The sequence below is a fragment of the Poecilia formosa genome, unplaced genomic scaffold, assembly GCF_000485575.1.
Source record: "Poecilia formosa unplaced genomic scaffold, Poecilia_formosa-5.1.2 Scaffold4, whole genome shotgun sequence".
In the NCBI taxonomy this organism is placed as follows: Eukaryota; Metazoa; Chordata; class Actinopteri; order Cyprinodontiformes; family Poeciliidae; genus Poecilia; species Poecilia formosa.
Genome location: NW_006799943.1, coordinates 5,094,837 through 5,122,721, shown reverse-complemented (window position 1 = coordinate 5,122,721; position 27,885 = coordinate 5,094,837). Strand labels below are relative to the sequence as shown.

The following is a 27,885-nucleotide window of genomic DNA, read 5'->3' as shown; positions in this document are numbered from 1 at the left end:
CACGCACACACACACACACACACACACATACACAGAGCAAGGCCTGTTCCTTTTACCAGGATCTCGTCTCCACAGCGACTGAAGACAAAAAAAAAAAATGGGGCCCTCGCCACAGCTGGTCTGTCTAAACAGACGGGGGGGAGAAAAACTGTGAATGAGAGTTTAGATGTACACACTGACAGAAGGCAAGGAGGAGGGAGTGAGAGACAAAATAAACACCAGAGAGGGAGAGGAGTCTGGAGGGGCAAAAAGAAAAAAAAAGGAGGAGTTACACAAAAACCTCTGAAGAGAGGAGGAGAAAGTAAACGTGTTGAGCTGCTGCAGGAGGAGCAAACAACTCCTGGTCCTCTGAAAGAGTCACATTACTTCTAAACGACCAGAGCTGAGGCAGGCAAGCAGATGAGGGGCTTCAGACCAGCAACAACAATCTTCTGAAATAATAAAAACAACAAAACTGATAGATAGGAGGGTGTGATGACTTCACTTCTCCTTTAAAAGAAAAAAGAGGATCCTGTCTCATATTTGAAGACGTTCAAAGCACAGGTAAGAACAGTTTTCTTTCTTCCTTTTCTCTCTCTCTCTCTCTCTTTCTCTCTCTCTCTCTTTATCTGTCTCTCTCTCGTGTCAACCTGAAACTTCCCAAAACTATTTCCACACACATGTTCACACGCCCCCCCAGAAAAAAAAAATGGGGATTCGTTACGGGTGGAGTTAGCTGTTAGGAGTAGCATGTGGGAGCAGTCGCTCCAAAGAAGGTGATGTGTTGGTTCTCTGCTGCTCGTGAAACGTAACATGGGGGGCGGGGGGGGGAGCAGAGGGACAAAGAAGGCTGTGCGTTCTTCAGCCTCCCTCTGACAGGTGGTGGAGAGCTAAATCAGCTGGAGAGCCTTCTGAAAAGATCCACAACAACATCTACTCTCAGCGTAAGTGAATGTAAATGCAAAAATGTAGTAGAGGATAGAAAGCAATTTCCCCTTGGGGATCAGTAAAGTACATTCTATTATATTCTAGTTATCCGTTATTTAGGGAATTGCTGCAAACTTGTTGGACAGTTAAAGGTTGAAGTCACACAGCCATTAAAAACATTCTCAGTGTGCAGACTGGCTTGCCAGCAGTCCTAAACCAGGCCAACTATAAAAGAGACACTGTGGTTAAAGTAAAAAAAAAAAAAAATCTAAGATCAGACATGAAAGTCTGGTGTCACTTCCTGCGGTGATAAAAAGCATGAAGTCATTGCACATCAGTGAGACAAGCCTAGATAAAGCACATTTTATTTGTCTATTATACATTTTAAAATTTGCATTTGTTAGAACGCATGTTCAATTCAACATACTTTGTTGGGATTTATGTGATTAAAGTAGCAAAAAGAGAGGGAGAATAATAACTTTGTACGATAAACATCATGCTTGTGGTGAAAAATGGTGTTGGCAGCACCTCGCTACGGGAATGTTTTCGTGGATCAAAATGTATTGTTGTAGAATGGTCCAGTCAAAGTTTAGGTCTAAATCAAACTGAACATAAGTGGCATGACATGTTTATTGATGCTCTGCCTCCAATGTTAAAACACACAGTTAAAAAAAGAAAGAAAAAAACTTTTAAAAACAAGGAATCTTTTTCTTTATACTTCAGAGGAAGAGTATCCCCTCAGCATGATGCTACTACCACCAATTTCCATCATGGAGATACAATGAGGGTGTTGTGCAACATTAGTTTTCCACCTATGTTACATTTTGTCGGCAGGCAAAAACAATTCAAATTTTGTCTATTTTCACTAATTTAAGCACGTAAAGGGTTCCATAAAATACGTTGAAATTTGTGGGTGTGACTACTACGCAAAAAAGTTCAATGTGACGCAATTAGAAGAAGTGCAAATGAATAACTGTTCAATAACTTGTTGAAAAGACTGTCAAAGAAAATTTTAAGCAAAAAAGAAATAAAACCAAAAATATTTGCGCGGCTTGTGTTGTCCTCTCTTTTCCTCGAGTGTTCAGCTTCTCCCTTTCTCCAGGTTTAAAAGGTTCTTAGCTAGCTGTGTCCTGAAGCTGTCTGAAAAGCTTTTGTTCCGGCGTATAAAAAAATAAACATGAAACACTTTGACTTTAAATTATTAAAATAAAAGTGTGGTGAGTGAGAGTATGACTATTTTTGAGCACTCCGCTGTTTGTGGTGAACTAAGGTACGTCGTCGCTTAAGGAACTGTTTCCATAGCAACTCAAGCACTGCGCATGGATTTTCGGGTACAGTAACTTTTTTTTTTTACTACTTTTTAAGTAAACAACATAAATGTGTGATATATAATGGTACGTAGGCCTCTTGAATTAGCTTTACATTTTTCCTTTATAAGTTTAAACGGTAGAGCAGGAGGTAGCTACTTGTTTGGAGCAGTAGGAAAACAAAACCGCGAAACAAGTTAGCAAAATGTTTGCGACTGGTAGCGTTGGCTGAAGGTCTTAGCTTTTATAAATAAATTAGTTTAAAAACAAGAAATATGACGGAAGCTTAATAAATAATTCTATTTCACTTTCTGAAATTATCAATTAAAAAAAATAAATATAGTCCAACTATACTCCAAAGCCAGCTGATGACTGAATTTAGCCTATACTGAAACACAAAAGCTAAGTTGCTTTAATTTTCTTTTTTGTTGTTGTTGTTGTTGCTTTTTTAGGGGTAAAAAAAGTACATGGCAAAGCATTACTTATCTTTCTTCTATATACTTTTTTTTAGTAGATTTGCTGCTGCCATGTTTGCGCTCATTCTTATGTTGTATGACCCAGTTATTGCCAAAGCTTCTATTGGCCTGGTTTTCTGCCTGCAAACCAAGCCCTGAGCGTCACTCTTCCACCTCTGTGCCTGACAGTGTCATTGGGGGTGAAGGTGGTGACAGCTGTAGGAGTTCGCCCTGCAACCAGTGGATTGTTAGTTCAGTCCAAAGAAGCAAACCATCAAAACTCCTGCTTTTAAAGAGATCGTCACACCTGGTCATGATAAGTTCAAATCACAATACTTGAATATGAGTCAGTAATCATATTTATATTGCCAGCTAGTGCTTACACCGTGTTCAAGACAATCCAGATTGTCTTTATGTGTCGTTTCACAATGGAGGGAGAACCTACCAGTCACTAGCAGAACCATGCCTATCTTCATGAAATGTTTGACGACTCAGCTTTTCAGATTTCATTGGGATAAAAGCATTTACCAAATACAAAAACAGATAATTAACACATTTAATGTATGCTCTCTATGTGAAGAACAGTGCAGTATTGTCAGATTTTTCAGTATCTGATGTTCTGTTCATTAATTGGAGACATGCCAACTTTGAAATCTGGTGAATCTTATAAATATCCTAATGTCATCATTGATCACTGCACACACTCACCCATTCAGAGTCTGTTCGTGGTGACGCCTATCACCAGCGTCCTGTTCTGTTACAATTTCACATCTCTGTGCCCTAATCTCCTATGCGGCCTGTCTCGCATTAGACTGTGAGGTCTCACCCACACGCAGCTGCTGCAGTGATGATGAGAGGCCTCACACGTGAAATGCCAGGCCTGGAATAGTTAGGTCTGTTTATAGCTGGACTGAACATCCAGATTCTGCTGTACACGTAGTAAGTGAGGGCATAAGTTGCTGTGTGAACATGTGGATCTTGTGAGGCTACTCCCACTCGTAAAGGAAGTGAGTTAGCAGAGGGGGGTTGTACATAATGAGAGGGAACTCGAGGTATTTAGAGATCTGGGGCCCATGATCTTCCAAAGCAGGATTGGTAATTCCAGGGTGTATCCTCAGTGAAACATTCATCCTCAATGTCATCCTGTCTTCTTTTTTAAGGAGTTAAACTTTCTACAGAGGCCGTCTTCTTTGAACCCCCAAGCCAAGCTATTTCTGTTTTGACTGACATCGCCTGGATCCATAGGCTATCATGGATGCCAAACAGGAGTTTGCAGGCATTCTGCAACGAGTGTGGTCCAAACTTCTGAGTCTTCCACAAGCAACCCCACTGGAAAGTGGAGCCTTTTCCATCCTCGTACTCTTTATTGGTAAGTTACGTCTGTCATCTGTGCGACAGATTATACTTCTTAGCACAACATTTTGATTAATGTAACTATCCAGGTGTTAGGTTTAGAGGCAATTCCTTTACCACATTGGTCTGGGTTTTCCACAAAACTGAAGCTATAGTGTTTGGATCTAAAGAGGAATAATCTAGAGTCAACACAGTGCTTCAATTATTACAGCTAGGAACTAGTGACCAGACCAGAAAATTGGGGGTTGTTATGGACTCTCATCTTAATCTTCAGAGCCACATAGAGACAGTTACAAATTCAGCCTTCTACCACCTGAAGAACATATCCAGGATTAAAGACTAAACCTCCCACATGTTTAGAAATGCTTTTGAACCATAATAGATGGAGCATTGACCAAAATATTTTAATGTACATTGATGATTTGGCACTTGACAAAATAAAATGTCTTGTTACTGGTTGTCACGATTGTTGGCTACATGATGTTTTTATGTTTTCATGACGTCAAGCACTTTGAACTCCACCATTCCTGAAATGTGCTACACAAATAAACCTGATTGATGCGCATCCTAACCAATCTTTGCATAAAACACACATGCCGACAGCTTTTTATGTGAGTTTCTCCAATGACTTGTGCTGGCCTGATTTGTGCTCTCTGCCTCCTGTTTGTCATTGCAGTCACAGTCCTTTTCTTGATGCTGCTCTCCTGCTTTCACTGCTGCTGCTGCGGCAAACCAAAATACCAGGGCTCGAGAGTTCAGCCTTTGGAATCCGTCTGATCTGGTGAAAGAAAGCGGGACTTGTCTGCAGAATCCAAAGCCCATCACACCCTGTACCCTTTTGGTCTGTTACACCACCACCATGACGGAAGCTCTTGAATCAAGGTTACAGAAGAGGGGGATAAATCTTTTAAGTGTCACTGGTTTGCTTGGACCGATCAAGTGGGCTTTAAAATGGAGACGAACCAGAGGAACGATGGGACTTAGTGTTGGGACGTTTCCAGTTCTGAGCAACAAACTGCATCAACATCCAGGGACTGGGAGACGTCGGAATCCACACAGAGCCGCAGAGTGGCATGCCTCATGAAAAAGCATTACAGAGCGGGACAATAAAGCACTGTGTGGCAGTGTTTTGGGCATGAAAAGACTCAATAAAAGCTTCTTTGTGCTTCAGTTAAACAGATACTGATGTGGTACAAGTGCAGTTCTTTGGTGCCCAGTCGACATTCATTCATTGTGCTGTGACTGTGAGAAGTATAAAAAGATTGCATTTTAGCATAAATTGCAAGTTAATGTCAAAGGGAGCCAATTTTTGTATAAAAACTAAAAAAGACCGGGCGCCCTCTGCTGGCTTTTTAAGGGTGTTTTTATTTTTTTTGTACAAATTGTGCCACAAAAAAAGGAAAACTTGAGCCGTTTATTGTTTAACCTACCACATTTTTGTATAGATAGAGGTAAAACAAAGATGCTGTCACATGTGGCGATTCTCCTATAAGTAATTGCAATAAATGTGTATGTTTCAACAATGTAAACTCTTGATTTGTCATATAACAGCATGTAAAAATAACTTTTTAAATGATGATAATATTAGAGCAACTGAATGTCATGTGTTCTAATTTTAACACGTAACAGAACGACCGTGTTGCTATCAGAGAAGTGCTGTCCGGCTGCTGTGTGCGTACCTTATCATGACATTCCTGTTTTGTTTAAACATTACCCAGAAGCAGTTGTTTCTACTACGTCGTACCCACATTAGACAGAAAATTACCCTGTCCCCAAAGCAGAGCAGGAGCAGTTTGGATCTACAGAATGCCTCATCAAAGTCAAAGTCAAAGCGGATTGGTACGTTAGAGTTTGAAAGGTTTAGCTGCTTTGTGTGGCCCAGAAGAAGAGTTATTCTCCTGTATGTACAGTTTGTTGGGAGCAACTGAGCCGTAACTGGATCCTTTAAACAGGAAATGGTGACCGTGAGGTGAGTTTAAAAGAGGAAGGTGGTGAGTTATGGTGATTTTAACGTGAATATTTGTATTATCTATTCTAGAAACATCTTCCTAGCCTTACAATATATGATTATGAACCCTTTAGGTAGAAGCGACATATTAAATACATGGAAATGTATTGACATCCCATGAAGTTTTTCACTCTTTGTCACATTACAGTCACAAATGTCAATGTAGCTTGTAGGGATTTTATGTGATAGATCAACATGAATTAATATATAATAATGAATTGTAATAAGAAGAATTTGCTTTCGATGCAATGGCAACATGCCAGTCTTTTGGGGCATGTCCTTATCAGTTTGATCATTCAACAACACTGTAAAATATTTGAAGGTGGTTTAACTTGAAAGTGAAAGTTCACCTGCTGCCTTGAAAATGCAACTTAGGTCAACAAGAACATTGTTTTAGTTTTAACTCAGAGATTAAAGTTCATGAAGTTGATTTAACAAGAAGAGATTAGTTGTCTAAACATTGTGTTTTAAGTTCATTCATCTTGAATATTGATTTTTACACTTAATGCAGCAATTTAAACCAAATAATTATTTCACAACATGCAAGAAAAAAAACTGCCCTCACCTGGTGAAAGAGCACAAATTTCTCTGTTATTTTCACTCACGTTATCAAGTTATAATTATTTATTTTACTTTAGAACAATTTAAATTCTTGTTGCAAACTGCGTAAAGAAAAACAATGATCTGATAATGAATGCTGCTCAAAAATATTTAGTGTGAACAGGACATTACTGTTAAGTTTTGAAAATACATTTCTCTTAATAACGCTCCAGAGTGAAATCAACGTAACGAGCTTCCATCTCAATCACAGTGCAACAAGATGCAAAAACATACCGCTAAGCATTCTGGGAAATAGTTCTCACTCCTGTCTTTTTCGTCTTTCTGTATTTTTAAGTGCTAACCTAACAACTCTAGTTTATTCAACTTTCAGAGGTTTGACAAAATTAATAAAAAGTTAACACAACTTAATGCTGTAAGTTTAAAACTCACACATTTAGGTTCAAAAATCTAAAACTCGCTCAATTTGACTTAAAGAAGATAGTAGACACAACTAAATGTGGCTCAAATGTTTTACTGTGAATGGTCAAACTGTTCAATATCCAGTCTGAGTTTAAACAGCTTAATCTCAGACTGGATGAATAGTATCTGCGAACATCGATGTCCAAATCAAGCAACAGATTCTTAGGTGGATTACTTTGACTGGACCATTCTAACACATGAATATGTAACATTTTAGCAGGCTAGCAGTTACTAAAATTGGGCGACTTCTGACAATTACTCAAAGTGGATTTCATTTAGGGGTATGAGAGGGAAGGGCACCTCGTGTGTGTTGGAGTAGCAAATAAAATCCCAATAAAACTGTTAAGCTGACTATCTCTCACTCTGATTTCTTGTGTGGTTTATTCGTCTCCTTTGCAGTCTGGCTGAGAACCAGAAGCCCACCGGCTCCCCCAACTGGTTCCTGCATCATTTGCAGCTGGACCCATGGATGGTGGGCGGCTTTGTGGTCATCGGGTTGTTCGTACTGGGAATTCTGTCTCTGCTGCTCTTTGCTCTCCTGTACGGATGCTGCAGAAGCTCAAAATCACCAAAGCAAAAGAAGAGGAAACAGAGGAAGAACTCAGAGAATGCAGTGATTTAGACTCATGTACATATTTAAATACACTTAAAACAGATTTTGGTGTCACTTTTCCCACTGTTGAGGCATTTTTGTACATGTTAGAAAACTTGCATTTTAAGTCGGAGTCACAATGTTTAAACAGTCTGTCAAATATAAGTTCAACATATGTACCTAAAATATAGTTTTTTATTTTCACTGATCTTATTACAAACATGGTGAGATCATCAAAAGCAAGTTCCCTGAATCTTTCCAAATGGATTTTGCAAGTTACCTTAAAAATACCATCCTAACTGTTAAACATGGTGGGGACAGCATCATGCTGTGGTGATGCTTCCCCTCACCTGGGACTGGGAAGTAGAAAGATGTAGGTAAACACAGAGCAATCACGGATATTCACCTTGTAGCAGGATGACTTCAAACACATGATGCTTTGTGTTAATCTATCACAATCAGTCTTATTAAAGTATATTAAAGTTTATAACTGTATGTGGCCTAATGAAAAATAAATCAAGGCTTAAGACTTGTTTTCCAAGGCACTGTATTTTAAGAGCAATTATAATAAAGATGTTTTATGATTCATAAATTTGTCGTTTGCTTTTAGAAGTCAAAACCTTAGCTAACACTACTTTATGTTCTAATATTATTGCATTGTTACTATGTAGCTTGGATGCTAAACCTTAAAATTAATGTTAATACAGATATGTACGCATAATTTGTGTTACATATTTCAATATTATACATTTTCTGTAAATAGTAACATAAATACATAAATATTCTATAGTTTACACAGCGCGACGCCGACGTAGCAAAAGACGACAAAGAACTACATTTCCCAGTGTCGGTGGGGGTTTTTCTGCGCATTACTTCACTGCGCAGCTGAAGTTTCTCGTCCGGTGACGTGTTTACTGTGCGCTCACAGCCCCGCTGCATTTATGCGACTGAAACAGTTATGGCGAGTGGCAAAAAAAGCGTTCTGCTCTCATCTTTAGCAGATTATGGAGACGATTCGGAGCCCGACTCTGACCCAGAACCAGAAGATTCAGGTGAATTTTATTTTTTTAAATTATTACCTTAGCTTTAATCACAGTAAAACACAATATTCATTTGTTAATATTGTCTATGAGTCTACCATGAGTGTGAGCTAGCAGCTAGCTTAATCTACTTTATACGTTTTGTTGCTTTTAGTTGTTTAGAAACCTTAGTTTATGTCAAATCTGATATTATTGTAGTTAAATTGTAGTTTTGGAGATAAATTATCCGTGTATTTTAGTTTTTCGGTACATTGTTCCAGGTTATGTATTTTATATCATGTGCTCAAGTTTATGTGATGATTTGTTTGGATGTTTATTTGTGTTAAATAAATGTCTGAATTTGAAGGGATGGAAAAAAAATATGCCTAAACTTTGTTACACCAGTTACATACTCTATGAAACACTAAATGTGAAGCCGTTATTTAATTTGTGAAACTCAAACTAGGACAGTTTTAAAGCTTTAAAAAATTCCATCACATCAGAAGGGATCCAACTTTAAAACAACACCATCTAGATAGATTAAACCTGGACAGGATTATTCTACAGTAAAAAAAAGAGTTGAGAGCAATTAATGTTTTTTCAGTATGTCCATCAAACGTAGCTATAAAAGACTCGCGAAGGAAGTAAAACTTTATTATTAGGAATTAAATTATCTAAAAACCTAATATTAATCTAAGGATCGATCAATCAAAACAAGACAAACTCTGAATTTGTACTTGTATCACCAAAAATAAAAAAATTAAAAAAAAAAATCACCTAACGTCCATAAAGCAGAACATTGTAAACGTACAGATGTTTATCCCATTGAAAAGTTGTATTTTAAAATGCATTTGTGGTCATTTTTAAAGCAACACTTTTTTTTTTAATGTTTAAAAATCGTGTGTTTTAAGGGTCTAAATGTAGTGCATAAACTCCACTTTTCCTACCATTTCTACTTTTATCATTCGCGTCCTTTCGGATAAAAAAAAAGTAGGGCATCGCATGTTGAGTCGGCTCAACAGAGATAGCTGCACCATGTATCCAGTTACTGTTGCAGTATCAATGTGTGCTATGTTGCAATCACAAAAGACTTGTGCGAATGTGATATTTTGGTATTTCAAACGTCAGGCAATCCACTTCTGCTGATGCAGTCGCCCTGTTGGGTCGACCTCTGGTGTATTAGTTTGATTTAAATAACGTTAGTCACTCACAGATAAATCAAATTTGGTTTTGACGGATTGAAAAATTCAATGCCCTATCCCGGCTGCGTCCCTAATGGTGCTTAACCAAATAAACAAATTATTAGTTTCTGTGTTAATTTACTAACTCCAAGCCATGACGGCAAATAAAAAAAAGTTTTTAAAAGGGGGAAGCTGGGGATTTATCAACTTGAACAAAACGGCAGCCAGAGCCTGTTTGTAACTTCCCTAAGCCGGTGTCAGACCTCTGCTTTTTTTCTGTGTGCTTGTGTACAGGGGGGCACGTAGGGGGCCTGGTCTACGGCTACGGGGACGACGACCTGAACCGGACGGAGGATGTTGAAGATAAAGGATCTGGAAACGAGGACAGCCGCGACAGCAACTCGGTCAGTGTCGGAGCTCTGAACTCGTCCTTACAGGCTGAATTTGGCTGCCGTTAAAATCTGTCCCAAGTTAAAGAAAAAATAAAATAAAGATCCAGTAATGCTCAGCAAACGTACTGCTGTTTCACTGAAATGATAAAAACTAAAGAAAAACGTGACCTTCTGATATGAAAGGAGATGCTCAGTCCTACAAGGACGACCAGCAGTTTGGGTTCGTTTTCAGATCTGACCTGTTGAGTCCAGTTTCAGCTGTGACACATTAAAGAGCTAAAAACAAAAAAACAGGTTCATCTTTATTGATTGAGTAGTTTTGGATCAAACAGAAAATGAAGAAAATACATTTTTGCTCTTTTTGCATCAAAGGGTGTTTTCCTAATAAACTTTATCGGATTTTTCTTAAACTCATACAAGGTTAATCAAAAGCAGACGATCTTGGTTGATGCATTCATAGTATTTTTTTTACTCTATTTGTGCCATGTGAGTTGAACTAATTTTGGGCAGTTACAGGCTCTTCTAGAAACACAAAGCCTGGGTTGCCGTGCTTATCTTTTGGATAAGTTGCATTTTCTTTCTGCAAGCATTAAGGCTTTATGTTGTTGTTTTTTTGTTTTGTTTTGTTTTGTTTTATGTGGTTGCAGACCATGTTGGAATCATTGGTAATAAAGAAAACAATATCTTGCGTAACTTTTATAATAATGATTAAATTAATCAGGTGGAAGTTTTAATAACACAAGGCAGCAGTTTTATTGTGAAGCCAGATTGTTAAAAAAATATGTTTGTACCTTTTATTGTTTTTAATCTATTTTGTGTAACATAATTTTATACTTCAGTAGATTTTATAACCTCCATATAAACTGATCACATTGCAGCCTCTGTTGTCAATAAACAGAGGCAATGTGCGTGTGTGTGCGCGCGTGTGTGTGTGCGCGCGTGTGCGTGCGCGCGCGTGTGCGTGCGTGCGTGCGCGTGTGCGTGCGTGCGTGCGCGTGTGTGTGTGTGCGTGCGTGTGTGTGTGCATGCATGTGTTTTCCATGTTTGTTCACCAGAGTAACAGATTGTACTTTAATAGGTTGAAAAAAATGTTGTAGTTCATCTTGCCATGATCACAAATAAAGTTTTTTTTCTTTTATTGTAAAGCCTTTGTAAAATAAACCAATCAGGACAGAGCATCACATACACTTTTTGGTTCATATCAGTATTGTTTTAAATTATGTATAGTTAATTACCTTTTAAGAAAGTTTATACAAAAAAAAAAATAATTTCTCCTCCTATATGATTTTTTTTGTCTCAAACCTGAAGCAGGGAATATATTTTAGAGACTTTTCAGACCGTCTTTACATTTTGGTCTATATCAGTAGTTGGTATGAGCTGTGTTTTGTTGGAGTAGCTGCATTTCTCTGGGAATCTTTCAATATTTAATTTTTTTTATTTGCGACCTGAGTCATTTCAGAATAGGTATTTGCCAACCATGTCCAAATAAAGCAAATCCCAAACTGGCTCTCTTTTGAGAACATGTTACTCTAAATGCGCAAAGCTAAATAGTTTCTAAAGAGAAGTTTGACTCCCAGGTAAAGCCTTCAGTAAGTTTGCATCTTGCTGTTGAAGTTAACTAAAAGGCTAGGCTAACTCTAGCACGTCTCCTTTTAGATTTGCTATGACTTATTGATAATTTGTTACAGCTTAGTGTGGTTCCAGTTGATCATGTGCACAAAAACAACTGTATTGTTTTTCTTAGAGCTTTGAACTTTGTACAGTTTATTAGCTAGTGTCATGTTCCTGGACTTCTTTTAAATTGTATTTCTGCCAATTTTACTATCCACATCATTCTGCAGTTAAAGAGAGAAGAGCTGAAACGATTAATCGTGATTAATTTATTGCTGAAATAATCGTCAACTAATTTAGTAATCTATTAATCGTTAACTGGACAAAAACACGGCGGACTGCTGGATGAATGACTGCTCTAGTGCTCCGACCACTGGGCTTTACAAGTTTTCTGGGGGAAACCTTGTATGCATTTTCCATTTAACACAAAAAAAGTGTTCAATTTTCATTTTCCTATTTTCTTTTTTGTGTGAAAATGACTTAAATATATATATAAAAAAAAGTGAAATGTGGAGAATGTGCCAAGTTAAAAAAAAAACCTGATTAATTGTCAGAACATTTGATTAATCTTAATCATCAGAATAACAATGCATCTGACATATAAAAAAAATGTTAAATGCAATACTAAATTAATTGATCACTAAAGCGATCATTAGTTGCAGGCGTAAAAGCGACTAACAGTCCTAATGTCACATCTGTTGATGAATCTTTAATCTCCTTCAAACAATTTCACTCTGTCCGTATTTTTTTTATAAAATTAGCTGAATAATGTTTAACTGTGTTGGAGTCCTTTGTGTTGCCTGTCTGGCCCCTGTCCTGGTCTTCTGCCCTCTGACCTCCCCGGCCCTACAACCGTTAACCCTCTGCGTTTTTGTTTTTATAGGATATGGACGAATCAGACGAGGGGAGGGACGCAGATGATGTGGAGGTATTTGAACGACGACCTGTGGTTGGAGGCAGATTAGATTTGGAAGTCAATGCTGCTCACTAGATGGTGCTGTGGGATCACGTGTGCCTGGATGTTAAACTAACAACTGATTTGTTGTGTCTTAAGCCTTTCAGCGGCGCATAAAATGATTTGAGTCGCGCCACATTTTTGCGCCTTGGCTGTTGGAGTGCAAACACCAGGAGGGTGGCGGCCTCTGAGGCTTCGCTTTATAACCCGCCTCTAGTCTGATCAGCTTCGTCTGCTAAATTCTCTGTGCAATAAGGCAGATAACAGCACTGTCAGTGTAAACATTACGGTAATCAAAACATTTTTCTTCAGCACTCGTGCGCCGACACGCTTGAGATTGTTCCACAGAGAGCAGAAAGTCATGTTCAGAGGGAGACAAGTCGATGCATTAATGTTGACATGTTTTTATCTGATCCGGTGTGATGTATGCTGCTGTCTCGCTGTAGAAAGCGAATGTTTTGTGCTGCTTATTAACGCTCATTAGCTGACAGGAGAAGAATAGATGCTTGTTGGCTCTGCTTGCTCGCATTATCTGATGACTGTAAGTGTTCGCTCACTGCAACTTGCTGTTGTGAAACTTTTCTGCTTTTCTGTTTCACAATTTACTGCTTGGTTGTCATTTTCTCCCTTTTCTTTTTTTCATGACATTGATTTGTTTTACATTTGGTGTGGACATTTGTGGGCAGGATAGAGGCTCGTGGGTCTCGGAAAGAGGAGGAATATCTATCCTCCAGAGTAAACAGTGTTGGTATTGTGCCACAGGGAGTTTTTACTAAGTAATTGTGCTACTTTTTTTTTTTTTTTCGTAAAAGTCTTAAATCTTCTAAGGATAGTGTTTCAAATCAAAATAAAACACTAAAAGTATGTTTCAGTCTATTTGATAAGCAAAATCAGTAAATTTGTCTGCTGAAGTTAAAACTAATATATCTTTTTTTAACAACAGAAACAATAGAAAAGTGTTTTTTTTAAGATGCAAACACATTACAGATGTTGGTGAGTTTACATCTGCCATTTTTTGTCGCTTCATACCTTCCGTTATGTTTTGACGAAAAGCAGCTGTCTGCTGCATGGCATCTCTTACGGATCATCGGTTGATTTATTTCTGCCTTCAGGTTGTTTGGTACTCGCTTTGACAACCAATGACGTAGAGTTTAATATTATCAAATCATTGTCCACTGCAAGGAAATGCGATTATGTGACTCCAAAAGATACTATCTGCCAGCAGGAAGCGGCTTACAGACGATTTGGTCACATTTCATAAGAATCCCAGTTGGAGATCAGAGTCATAGTCAGTGGAAAATGAGTTTAATGTAAAATCTTCTGAAATTTTATCTGTTAATAATTTAGATTATACATGAGATGAGTGTTTCTTATTTTCTTTTAAGGTGGGAGCTCCTGGAAACGCAGCATGTCTGTGTGGCTGGTTTTTTATTGGCATCATGTGCAGCATAGAGAGGAATGCTGAGGTGATGCAATATCTCATGAGTAGGTGGGAAACCAGCACCAAAAAAAAATTCCACCATATTCCTGTCAAATATAATTACATTTATGGAAAAGCTGAGTTTTACTGCTCCGCGTCTCCAGGATTTCTTTAGGTTTCAGAGGCAAACTTTGACGGATGTTTTTACCAACACGTTAAAGTTTGTATACAAATGTTGATTTCAAAGCTATAGGAGTAGAAATGGACCACTAGTGGCTTTTAATTTATTCAGATTTTTTTTTAAGAGTAACATTTTGATTCTAGAAGAAAATGAGATGGGCATTTCTTCAAAGATTATGCAGGAGTGTCAAACAATAATAATAATAATAATGATAGAAATGTATATAATTTTTTTTGACAATACATCGAAGAGATATTTCTTGATTTCCTTTTTTCTTCTTTTTTTTTTATCCAGCCCTGCTGTAATCCCAAATCTGCCAGGAGTGTGAATACTTTTGGTGTAAACTGCACATTATGCAAAAAATACAATAAATATTCAGTTATTTGCCTGTGACATTGTGTTACTAATTAGAGCAGCTAACATTGCTGAAACACCTGTCTGTGTGACCCCCCTGGAAAATAAGTTGAGCTTTAACTTAATGCTGAGATTTTCAATGAGCCACAATCGTTTCCAGTCCAACATGTTCACTAAGAAGCTGTGGCGAAGAGCTTCAAAAGATAAAACGGAGCAACTTTTTTTTTCTCCGTTTAGCCTTCCTGTTATCTGCAAAAAGTCTCTCTCTCTGTCTGTCTGTCTGTCTGTCTCTCTGTTTGTCTCTCTGTCTGTCTGTCTTTGTCTCTCTGTCTGTTTGTCTCTGTCTGTCTGTCTGGAAGAAAAGCAGACACTTCTCTGCATTCTGTAGATAATAATTTCCTTTTCTTCTTCTGATTTCATTTTTCAAAACGGTTGATCAGAGTTTCTTTCGGTAACAACACTCTCACTGAGGAGTGTTGCTACAGATACTTGGCATTGGGTTACAAAACATAACAGTCAGCTTGTTGTTGAGATGGAAAACCCAACAGGAACAAACCGTCAGTATTCTGCCATCTTTAAAGCTCTCTGCTACCTCTTACAAAAATGCGTTCACCTGCTTCTTAGGCTGAACTTTAAGGCGACTTCTTTAAACTTTTGTATTTTTTTTTTCATATTTGAAAATGAGAATGTGTTAAAAGATATTTTTATGTGCTAAATCTAAAATGAAAATGGTTTTAGATTTAATACAGATGGATGCGCAGTGAAAAGTGAATTCATTTGACTATAATGTTTTCTTTGTGTGTTATTTTAAGTTCTCTAACTGTGACTCTACATCGGCTAAATGAGAGCCGAGCGTTAAGGAGGCGATCAACGAATCGTGACCGGTTTCTCAGCCGTAGTGCCGATTGATTGCCTTTGCCAGGCATACACGCTCCGTTTGTCGGTTTCGCCCGAGAGCTCCCCTGAACTTTGTCCTCCTCCCTTTTTCTCCTGGCGAAGGCAAATCCTTTTATGTGCCTGCACGGTTGCTAGGCGACGCTTCATGTCCTGTGAATAACAGCACTGTTGCGTTGGACCTGGGTTACCTTCAGGGTGCTGGCACCGCACCGGGCATATTTTAGAGATTGTTCAACACTCCTCCTCTGGTTGAGCCGAGGCATTCTCTGGAAACCGAATACATTTACAATCCTTCTCTACCTCTCAGGAAGCTGCTCTGGGATTTTTTTTTTTTTTTGTACTTTTAGTTCCTGTGCCAAACTTTTTTTTATTTTTTTACCATCTTAAGTTGGGTGGAAAATTAGCCTTAATCTGTTGCACTGAGATTAACTGTTCTAGCTGACGCATAGATTAATCATTTCCTCTCTTCTGCTTCTCACATTTCCTAACACAGAGTGTACTTATTATTGGCTAGATTTATTTTCTGACTAAATTAAAATCTAAATGTGCTGCTATGTCTCTCTCCTTTTCCTCCCACCCTGTTGCTTTTTTATTACAGGCATCAGAAGAGGAGAAGAAGGACCCCAATGAGCTTGTTGGTGAGTAATATGTAATAGTGACGGCTTCTCAAAGGACAAACAAGCTCATAATTCTCAATAATTGTTTCCTAGAAATATTTCTCATGAACTGGGATGGGATGTCAGACACTTTATTGCTAAACATATTCACTGGTTTGCCTTCACAAACTTGAGTTACACCCCAACTCTCAATAAGTCGCCAGCCAAGTTTTTTTCTTTTTTTTTTTTTACTTTTTCATACACAAGCCAAAAATAAAGGAAAAAAAAACAACAACAAAAACAAGACGAAAATAGTACAGAAATGGATACTATTTCTGTATAGTATCCATTTAGTAAAGGTAACACAACCTTATTATACATTCACTCTGTTATACATGAAGCATCATCAAAATCAAAGAAGTGATATTTTTTGAACATATATCACAGAGATCCAGCAAAGTCAGGACACAAACTCATAAAAAAATAATCAAACTTCATCGTATATTTAACAAATAATTTTGTTTCTGTGTCGTTTCCTTCGTTAGTTCTGGACGCAGCGCCACCACAGGCGAGGAGGAGAACAAGTTTTTCAATTAGTCTGGTTGGTTTGACGCTTAAAAGCAGCTGAAAATGTAACAAATGTTGCAATTTTGGTCTCCAATCTAACCAAATCTACCAGACTATCAGGTGTGAGGATAATTATTATTCCTTTCACTGGAACCAGGGTGATTATCCCAACTTCTGAACAACAACCTAGGTATTGTTTTTATCTCATCTGAAGGTAGTTAAACTGAGCTCCTGACAGTGAACAGTCAGCATGCCTAGCTGCTGGGATTTATACACCTGTTGCCATGGTAATGATTGGAGTTGAGGAACGCTTTGGGCAAAATAGTGTACAGGATGCATAATGCAGGGCTGGAAAAGTTAGAAAACGTACCTTGAAAAAGCTTGAAAAGTCCTTGAACTTTACTGTGTTAAAAGTGTATGAACCCTGAACGTTACAGAGTGTGAATCTGATGTTCTGATTGTTTACATTTGCAGGTTGTAAGTTGCATTTAATACATAATCCATTAACTGGACCAGGTTTAGTAGGACCGTTTGCCAGCTGCCAAGCGGATCGGACTATCAGGAGTTAACAACTGGTCTTTGATGAATAATTGTTTACCTGCACAGGTGGGCAGGTATGCATCAGATCAGACAGGATGTGACTGATGCAGGGAGCGGTTTCATTCACCAGCCTGGCTGAAAAAAACCCTCTCTTCTTTCTGTTTGCCGTTGCAATCCATGAGCTGGATACGACTTAAGACACCGTGTGACGCAAAAATAAAGCAAACGAAACACATTCTCATATGTTTTTGTGTTTCTTAAACCACAGATCAGCATCAGTGTCGAGGCTTTTAGGTCTTTGATATTCCAGCGGTGGAGCTCTTCCTCCGCAGTTTTTTCCATCAGTAAATGTCAAGAGCGTCTCTGGCCAAAAGCCCCGTCACCAGGGCCGAAGTCTCTGTTCTTTGTCCGTCCGCCGAAGAGACAGACACTGTTCGAAAAAAGACCCTCGGGGGCCACAGATCGCGCCTTTCTTTCTGGGAGACAGATGGTCATTTGGAAATAAGCCACAACCTTTTCTCTGTATGTTACAGGCTTCTGAATGTGAACCAGTATTTTTTCCCCCCAGTCGGCGCCAACTTATAAGTACGGTTATTTATTGCGCACGCTGTGATTTATTGATCGCTGCCCAGCCAAAGTGAAGCAACAGAGTTTTATTTTGATGCTTTGATGAGAGTTAGGCAAAAGCTGCAGTTTTCCAGTAAATCTCAGGTTTTTAGTGGATTAGTCGCCTTTTTTTACGTCTGTGTAATCCCTGTTTCAGATGCGCTGTGAAAGTGCCTATCTATGTTTTAATGAAATGCCAGGCCGCCACCTAACTCTTGAGTCATCAGACTTGTTGTGTCAGGCATTTGTCGTGGCTGGAGGCAACAGTTTTTTTCAGATGTAGCTACACATGAGCATTGTTACCCATGTTCCTATGCTTCTGAAAAGTTGTTTGAATAAAACCTGTATATGCATGTGTAGGCATTATGTTTCTGTCTCGTCAGCAAAAACAAACCTATGACCCAGAAGAGGGTGATTGATAATATGTCAGAACAGGCCCCAGAGGGAGGTCATGCTCCGACGTATGGAGACCAGAGTGGCGGAAAATTGATTTCAAGGATTTTAACGTTTAATTTGTTTAATTTAATGTTCGTTAGGATAAAACTGAGCAAACACATTGTTAGATGACAAAAGGACAGAGTGACGGATGTGTCTGGAGGAGTCATTGTGTGAGATTCTCAAAGTGTAGCCTTGAAGAAAAGATGGCTGTGTGACAGTATTTACTCAGATTTAAAACAAGCTAGAGCAGAAACAGAACAGAAACCTTTACAGAAACAACTCAGACAGAATAATCACAGGCTGCATTTAGTACTGGTCCTCTCAATCATATCCAAAAACTTGACATAACTGATTTAAAACAAACAAAAAAGTAAATAAAAATGGTATATTTTAACATTTTTGATCAAAAAATGCATTTTAATAGGAAAGGCTGTGAAGGTTGACAGGTTATTTAGCTAACCTTAGCTAGCAGATGGCTAGCTAAGGTTAGCATGTCTGTAAAGCAGCAGGCTGCAGCCTAGCTATCTGAGCAGGTAGCCTGACAAATTAATTAACTAACAACTTGACTGATGAAATGTTACTAAAAGAATATTTTAGTAATCGAATAACTATCGATTATTTTTACGATTCCTCCGTAGTTTGTCTCTTTCGCCCTCTCTGTTCCCCTCTCTCTGTCTCTCTCACTCTCTCTCGTTCGGTGCACTAAATAATAAATCATAATTTAACAAATAAATGTATTGTCGAATCACTCGAGGAATCGGGACAGCCCTAGTTACAGCTGACATTTTTAGAACTGTTGTAGTATTTTTTATTATTATTATTATTATTATTATTATTTTCAAATTATATATTTTAAATTTTAAAAAATGTCTTCCAGGCCCAGTTTTTTTCTGGGTGGGGTTTCCTATTGTTTAGCAAATAGTGCGGCAAAACTTTTCCCAGGCCAGAAAAACTTGTATGTGAAGTTTAATAGCGATGGGTCACTTTCTTTTCAAGACAACTTTATAATTTAGGAAGGTTACGCTGTAATGTTTTAATGATTTAAAAACTCGAACTTGGTTCTGGCTGGTGCCCAGTCCAGACACGAAATGCTGCTCTCATATCGGACCCTACTGTTTTATAATCTGGCTGGTCATAACAAAAAATTACAGGAAAGGGAGCAGGAGGAATTACTGCTTCTACTGCAAATTCTTGACTTAATTGAAAGCCTTGTGTTTTAGTGGAATTTTCCTCCAATGGTTTCTTTTTCTTTTTTTGAAGACCAAGTCATCGCTTCAGAAAATGATCTTCTCATGTCTAGTCAAGTTTTAACCCGTCTATGTTCCTCATTAAAAGTCAGCACTCGCTTCTGCTGTTACACACACACACACACACACACACACACACACACACACGCTCCTCGCCTTCATTCGCCGCTGTCAGACGCACTGTAAAAATGTGCTATAGGTGTGTGTGTGTGTGTGTGTGTGTGTGTGTGTGTGTGTGTGTGTGATGGAGATGTAGCGGTGACAGTAAAGAATGCCTGGCCTGGAGTCAGCGGAAGCAGAGCAAAACAAGCGACAGGTCCAACAGGAGGGAAAGGAGCCTCCCTCCTCCGTACAAGCCCTGACAGCAGCCACTCCCTGGCTGTAAATGTGCGCACTGTAAAACCTACATTTAGAACCAGGGTGCACAGGAATTCCCCACTGCTAGATTAGCATAACACACACAAACACCCCATGTTTCAGAAAGCAAGTACAAAAAAAAAAAATCCATGTTCACCACCTTTCCTTGAGAGTGTTTACTCAGTTAATGCCTCTTCATGTGAGGGCAGGTTGAAATATAGAAGGAGTCATGTTTGGTTTTTTATTTTTTGTCTTGTCAGCGCTCTTCTCAGAGAAGGTGAGGAACATGTCACCCGATGAGATCCGAATCCCCCCAGAACCGGCGGGACGCTGCTCCATTCAACTACAGGTACCCGGCCCTAACGTCAAACCCCCATACATAAATAAACAATACCCACAATTAAATAAAAATAAATAAAAAAGTAAAAACATAACTACTGCTGCTGTAGTCAGGATTGAGTAGGTTTGACATACCAGCGTTATCAGGGTAGGGCAGTAAGGGTGTGGTTGTCTGGGCTTTGTTTAAGAGGCCGTATTTTCTCTAGGCTACTTAGAGTCAAATAAACACTTTTACGCACTCAGGGCTTCCTGTGAAATAAGAACAACTTTACCCCAGTTCCCATGGAAACATTGACAAACTGTTTCCTTCAGTAGACGAATATCAAACCTTGACATTTGAAAGTGAGAGTTAGGGCTGGGCGAAATGGCATAAAGTGAATTATTATGAATTATAGAGCACTTCACTTCGATAAGGATAAATGGACGATGGCATCAAACCTCCCAAAAATCAGGAGTGTGGATGTGATTTTAAGACTATAGAATCTGTAAATAAATGAAGGAAATATGTACTTTTAGTTAAGTTATTGAACAAATAAGCACAACTGAACATGCTTAGAAGAATAAAAATAACTTCCTTCTGTCTTTGCTGAGCTAAAATGTTGCCAAATTTTTCATTTTCTTTCTTTTTTTTTTTTTTCTGGGAAAGAGCTGCTTCTTTTCCTTTGCTTCAACTAGAAATTATTTTCGTAATCACCTATTCGACTGATTGCTCCATCAATTATTCAGTCAGTTATTCTGACGATGGATTAAAAAAAAAAATTGGCAGATTCTACAGATTTTATATTTAACCACTTATGACTTTTTATACATTAGAAATGCATTGAAAGATGCAAATAGACATATTTTAACTCATTTTTAAATAAGAAAACATTTTATTACCTAAAGTACCATAGCATCTCATTCTGTTAGTCAGTTTGAACCGTACGAAGCTAAAACAGACGGGACGCGTAACGTTTTAAAGGGACGTGAATGCAGCTTTACACAGCCAGAGACAAAAACACCGAAAATACCGACACGGGCAAAAGGACATCGGCTACCATCATAAATTTTGTTGCCGGTTAATTTTCGGTTTACGGCCCAGACCTAATGGGATGATAAAAGCTGTGAGTATTTACAAAACCCCAGTGTGTGTGTGTTTGCTCAGAAGTGCTCTTCTCCACACACCCAATGAATAGGTTGGGATGTTTAATCGTCCCCTCTGGAAACAGAAATATATTTTGGTGGCCACATAAATTCCGAGTCTCCCCTTTAATTAGAGCAGCGCCTTCCTCTCAGTCACCTCTGCTCTCTTTCTGACTTTTCGCCACGGCGTTCGGAGCGCCGCTCGAGTTCACTTCCTTGTGAGGAGCTAAGGCAGGTCAGGACACACAGCTGACTCTGAAAGCACCCAGCAAACATGGTCGCCCCGGGGCCCGACACTCCCCCATCTGTCTGATGAACATCTGATGATTCACCTGAGCGCTCTGCACGTCCCTGCCTTCAGGTCACGGCAGCTGGAGGCCGTGTGCCTTTTAAGTTCTATAGTTTGATTGGATTTCCTAAACTTGGTTTCAGCGAAATTTAAGTTCAGAAAACACAATTAACTGGAGAGAGTGGCAATCTGGTTGGGAGATTCTGGATCTACCTGGGGGAGAAAAAAAAGATTTAAAGATGGAGGTGCCTGGAGAAAGGCAGCATATTTTCCTGGATTTTGATGATATTGGTCTGGGTGTGATCAATGCTTCCTCGTTCTAACAGCCTGAAGCCGTTCTTCCAACTTTTCTTTAGGGAATGACATGACTGATGACAACATGACTAATCAACTCTAATTGAAAATGTTTGCAAACCCCAAAGATATGCAGGATAACTGAGATTGTTTTGGCTTTTCAATGGTTCCTCACATATTTGGTTGCATAAGATCATCACTAAAAGAAACGTTTACATTTCAAAATACAACAGAAACTCATTACTGGTCATAATTTAGATAATTTAGCTCATCTAGTCCCGCCCAACCTGTACTTTGAGAGCAAGTTTTGTGTTTTTGAAGCTCTGACTGTGACCAACCAGATTTAATTGTTTTAATTTAAATACCATAAAATATTGTGATTAAAAAAAGTTTCAAGTCCAATTCGCTCAGATCCTAATTTAGCAAAAGAATTCGGGTGTAGATTTTTAAGGAAATGGATGCAGACGAGGCTCAATGCTGCAAGTATCTCAGCTGTAATGTGAGGATGTTGGGATGCGACTGAAGATTAATATATTAATACATTAATATTCATAATATTGAGAGAAAACGTTTTTCACTTTAGATTCCAACTTTTTTTCTTTCTCCTATTCAATCTGGGGGGGAAAGTGCATCATTATTTACAACGTATCTTTTTGTTTAGATGTATTTTAACATAAACGTCCAGCTTTTGGAATAGAATTACCTGATTTGTATTTATTTTTTCTATTTACTACAAAGTAAAACTGAACGTCGTCTAAGAGTAGTGGTTTTGTATTTCTTTTGGAGCTCTGTTCAAAAATATCATAAATATCTTCTGATTCAGAAATATATTATAGAAATAATCACTGATTTGACACGTTCAGTCTGTTTCCCGTTCACTGACTCGCTCGTGTTGTGACAGGAGAAGATCTACAAACTGTATGAGAGAAAAATCCACGGAGACTTTGACACAAACAACCACATCCAGAAGAAAAAGGAATTTAGAAACCCGAGGTATGCGGCTCAGCTGAGGAACACATGCCAGCGATGCACACACTCCCACACAGGCTGACACTTTCTATCAGATACTCTTTGAGTTAAGACCACACATGTGCATTAACACTTTCTGAGACAATCTGACAATCCGGTCGTGTTTGAGCAGCTTATCGCTGACCCGACTTCATTGGTTTCCTTTCAGTATTTACGAGAAGCTTATTCAGTTTTGTGGAATCGATGAACTGGGGACGAACTACCCAAAAGACATGTTTGATCCTCACGGCTGGTCTGAAGACTCCTACTACGAAGCTCTCGGTACGTCTTCCTTCGTACTCAGGTCACCATTCCAGGTTATGAGAACCCGTCGTTAGTGTTATCATTATTATTATTATTATTCTACTTCCAGCCAAAGCCCAGAAAGTGGAGATGGACAAGCTGGAGAAGGCCAAGAAGGAGCGGACCAAGGTGAGCCGAACAAAGAAAAAGCACGATAAATATGCTGTCAGTCTTTGTGTGTGTGTGTGTGTGTGTGTGTGTGTGTGTGTGTGTGTGTGTGTGTGTGTGTGTGTGTTCAGGGGCAAGTCTCCACCAGCTGCGCTTCATTCTTACTTAACGATCTTCATCTGAAGCAAAAGTTGCCTTTGCCAAGTTCAGCTCTCGTAACGGCCCAACCCAGTGCAGCTTGGCTGTACCCGCTCGGATCTTTTACGTCAGCTTTCTTTTTTCTCCGGTGAAGCTGAGCTCTTTGGATTTTTTTTCTCTTAGTGATATTGTTGGCGTCAAACTGTCTGTGAATAATGAGAGCGAGAACGTAGGCGAATAGGAGTCCCCATGGTTAGAAATCTGCCACATGCTGCCGTAATCTGCCGCAGCATCAAATAAAATGCTGCAGCGCATTTCCGTCTGTCAATGTTTGGCTAACAATTTCGCAGTTGTCGATTTTCCATTAAATAAATAATGCAATTAAAATCACATGTGAATAAGTTTGTTAACAAGGTATGTTATTACCCATCATTCCTGTCGTTTTCTTCATCTTTTCCGCCTGAAAAAAAATTTCTATTGCGGTTTCGCAAAATATCCGAATTTCGATACGGTGGAAAAAAATTACATCATCCTAGCGCAAACTTTTTTGTTTGTTTTTTTTTTTTGCATTTTTCGAAATTGTAGGGTTTATTCCAGTTTGGGTTATTTACACATGCAATCGATGGAAACGCAGTTTCTGAAATATAGGATTTGAAGTGAGCTTATGGTGAGCTGAAGAATCGCCAGACTCTGAGCAGCTCCTCAGCGATGTTTCAATCTGTTTTCTTCAGATCGAGTTCGTCACGGGAACCAAGAAAGGCACCAACCCTTCCAGCACAGCGGCCTCCACCACCAGCAGCAGCACCACCACCACTGCGACAGGTAACATTTGCTGCACAAAACTCCACCCCTGAAAATGAAACCTCTCTTAGAGAAACTTTTGATAAGAATTTTTTTCTCCCCCCAGATTTTCAGTAGTTGTGATTTTATGTGGTACATCAACAAAAAGTAGTGGAAAACTGTGTGAAGTGGATGGAAATGATCCATTTTTTCAAGGTGTTTGGGTGGTTTTGTATGTTTTTAATAAATAAAACTCTGAAAAGTGTGGCATGCATTTACTTAAACTGTAGAATAACTTTTTCCCGCCTGACACAGAACTGTCTGCAGATGACTCGATGTCAGCCATATTGTCTGACAAGCCTCTGTAAACAGAAACTCTTTCTTCTGATTCTCTATTGGGAATCAGGTCTGGACTTTGACTGGGCCATTCTAAGGCACGGAAATGCTTGAATCTGAGCCATTCAGTTGTAGCTCTGTTTGTTTGTTTGTTTGTTTGTTTGTTTGTTTGTTGCAAACAGAGACAGCTACTCTGACCAGCTACTCTGCTGCTCATGCTGAGTAAAACCAGCATAATGCTGCCACCACCATGTCGCGTGTTGAGGATGGTGTTTTCAGGTTTTCCACCACACTTTGCTTTCCCTGGTGTTCATTTGTAAATGGATGTATTTTACTAAATTAGGTGAATTCTGGATTTAATTTAGGGCTTCTTTTTTTTTTTTTATCCATACAATCTGCTTCATTATTGTACACTAATTTGTCTGTGATGGTCTAAAATAGTTTGACTTTTGTGGTAAAATGTGGAAATGTTGAATACAAACATACACGCTTTACTTTCATCTGTGGTCCTCTTCGTTCTTGTTTTCTTTTTAATCTGGAGAGCCACTACCAGATGTGCAACAAAACCTGTGTTTCCATTGACCATGCATTTGCACAAAATAAATTTGCTTAATGGGAACTCACCAATTTTGATTAAACTCAAGTTTTTCGATAAAAGGTTTTTACGCTAGAATGAGGGTTTGTTTTCTCCGCCGTATCAAAATTAGCGTATTTCACAAACCCGCAATGGAAACTTTTTATTTCACATCACAAGTCGCATGATCAACAACCGGATGTTACTACTGGCAGAAATGACAAAGAAGACAACAGAAAGTGGCAGGAGAGTGATGGCTCCACGTGTTTTTTAATGACTTATTGCGTGAATAAAGTTTTTCACGTGGCGTTTCTTATTTAATGGAAACACCAAAATTGCAAAATTGTGGGGAGTTCTTTAAATTAGTGAAATATCGAGAAAGTTTGTGATGGAAACCCATCTGGCGCCTCACAGCTGCGCCTGTCTGCCAGCCTCTCTAATGAACAAAGTGACGATCAATCAACTCTTAATGCAGTAATAGTTGTGAAATGTCACTGAATTAACTTCCTGCTTTGTGTTTTGCTCCTGCCAGCAGACGCCCAGAAGAGGAAAAGCAAGTGGGACTCGGCGATCCCCGTCACCCTGGCCCAGCCCACCCTCATCACCACCACGGCCACCCTTCCCGCCGTCGTGTCGGTGACCACCACGGCTAGCGGCACAAAGACCACGGTCATCTCTGCGGTGGGCACCATCTTAAAGAAAGCAAAGCAGTGAGCAGACAAAGCGAGCAGAAAGGGCCTCGTGTTGGGTCATAGGAGCGACGGATCCCGTCGGATTGAAGTGTTGATGCTAAGAACCAGCAAACCCTCTGCTGAACTTGGACTAATCAAAGCACTGGACTGCCTTCTGGAGCTGGAGCTGTTATCTGCACCGCTGCATCCTAAAGCCAAAATTACACTTCTGCGGTGTCTGATTCACGCAGATGTTTTAATACGTCGGCAACGCCTGAAAACTTAATACGATTTCAACGGAGCGCGTTCCTAAGCGGACTGGATAAGGCGAACGGAAAGCTGTTTGTTTTTATATCTGTACTTGTAGTGAAATGTTGTCAGTGTCTCTCGGTTGTGTCCAAACCTTTTTTTTTTTCTTTTTTTTTTCCATTTTTGTTTGTGACATAGTGAACTCCTTTCAGACAAGTTAATTTTTACACTTCGACATGTGTATTGATTGTACCAGGAATTAAAGAAGCGAATGTTGCCTTTTCAATTTGAATTTTTTGTTTACCTCTCAGTTCATTTCCTAAAGAGTTATGAAGTTTGTTTTTTAGTTTTTTTCTCTCTTTAAGAACCGGATTACTGAAACTCAGGAAATCTCCTTACCTGTCACTAAAGTTTGCAGACCTTTAATGTGTTTTTGAAGATGGATGAAATGTTTTAGCTTTAGGTGACTAAAACCACTGGAGAGGTTTTTTCACCAGGCTGTGAGGTTTACAGCCCAGCTGAAGGCTTGGAGCTGAATCATTAATGACAGTCAGCTGAATCACACACACCTCTGGCTACAAGCTGTGACAGAAGCCATCCATTTGGTTCAAGCGCATGAGCAAATGTTTGCCTTCTGCTTGTACCGCAACATGTTTTTGCAGAGTCTGGAATGCAGAACTGACAGACAAAAAAAAGAGAAAACTTATAAAACATTCTGAATCTCCATTTCACACCAGACGGGTACATTTCACTCAGGTGGAGCTCTTATGTATTTACATAGATGCGACACACACACACACACACACACACACTCACAACTGGATAAATATCTGCCTTGTTAAATAGTTTTACAATGAGCACTTTTAACTTTATTGATTTAACGTGGAAGATTATCTAGTAACGAGGTGTATTAAATGTAAACAAGTAGCTCACATCATGTTCTGATGTGTTTATGTTGACTTCAGTAACAATAACAAATAATACTGTTTAAAAAGTTACTATGGATAAAACTTCATTTTAAAAATTAAAGACAAAGTAAAATATTAAAAGAAAAACTGATTCCACCGTCAATATATTAGAATGTTATTGAAGAGTGAATCTTTCTGTAAATCCGTTAAAGATTAATTAAACAGACTGGAGTTGTCAAGCTCTTGTAGTTACAGCTAGTGTTCTTTTCATAAGAAGCTATGGAAGAAGGAACAACAGCAAACATGTCGGAAAAGAGGAACCGATTGGCCCACATAGAGAAAACTAGCACTGTGCGTTGCCCTGAACGCACCACCTTGTGAAACGTGGTGGCAGCATCATGCTGAAGGTGATCCAGAAAAGATGCTCAGAGGAAGAGGCTGCATGAGTCTAGACTGCTAAACATAGTGCTAGAAAGTTAGAAAGAGCAAAGTTCAAAGGGTGTAAATGATTTTTGCAAAGCACTCACTGTATGTAATAAAAATATATGAATGTTTATGTAACACATAATGTTCCCTCTTTATGCTGTTAAAGTCCTGGGGCAAAACGTTTGTTTGAACGTCATAAACTGGATTAAAAGTCGCAGTATGAAGAGCGTAAGTGTGAGAAGCGACTCTAAACTCCGTCTGAGACATTTTCCTGCCGGGTATGAATGTCGTAGCGATGATTCACAGGCTTTAATCATCCTCACCGCAGGTGTTTCAAT

At 38.9% G+C, this 27,885-nt stretch overlaps 1 protein-coding gene and 1 non-coding gene across 4 annotated transcripts; both read left to right on the top strand.

The window, feature by feature from the left end:
• The first annotated feature begins 4,798 nt into the window (after positions 1 to 4,798).
• LOC103144206 (uncharacterized) lies at positions 4,799 to 8,233 on the top strand. The gene is made up of 2 exons (XR_001663271.1): positions 4,799 to 5,990; positions 7,449 to 8,233. It is a non-coding gene; the product is annotated as an uncharacterized LOC103144206 (transcript).
• A 308-nt stretch (positions 8,234 to 8,541) lies between these two features.
• On the top strand, positions 8,542 to 26,505 carry sap30bp (SAP30 binding protein). Of its 3 annotated transcripts, none has more exons than XM_007561062.1 (10): positions 8,543 to 8,693; positions 10,136 to 10,245; positions 12,728 to 12,772; positions 16,250 to 16,289; positions 20,263 to 20,351; positions 22,948 to 23,039; positions 23,224 to 23,336; positions 23,428 to 23,486; positions 24,335 to 24,425; positions 25,829 to 26,505. In XM_007561062.1, exons 1-10 carry the CDS (start codon positions 8,600 to 8,602, stop codon positions 26,005 to 26,007), a joined length of 912 nt encoding a protein of 303 aa, XP_007561124.1. In that variant the 5' UTR covers positions 8,543 to 8,599; the 3' UTR covers positions 26,008 to 26,505. The 3 variants fall into 3 exon arrangements, with proteins under 3 accessions (XP_016531582.1, XP_007561124.1, XP_007561117.1); XM_007561055.2 differs by having other exon boundaries at positions 8,544 to 8,693; positions 25,826 to 26,505; XM_016676096.1 differs by lacking the exon at positions 12,728 to 12,772 and having other exon boundaries at positions 8,542 to 8,693; positions 25,826 to 26,505.
• Positions 26,506 to 27,885: the final 1,380 nt, after the last annotated feature.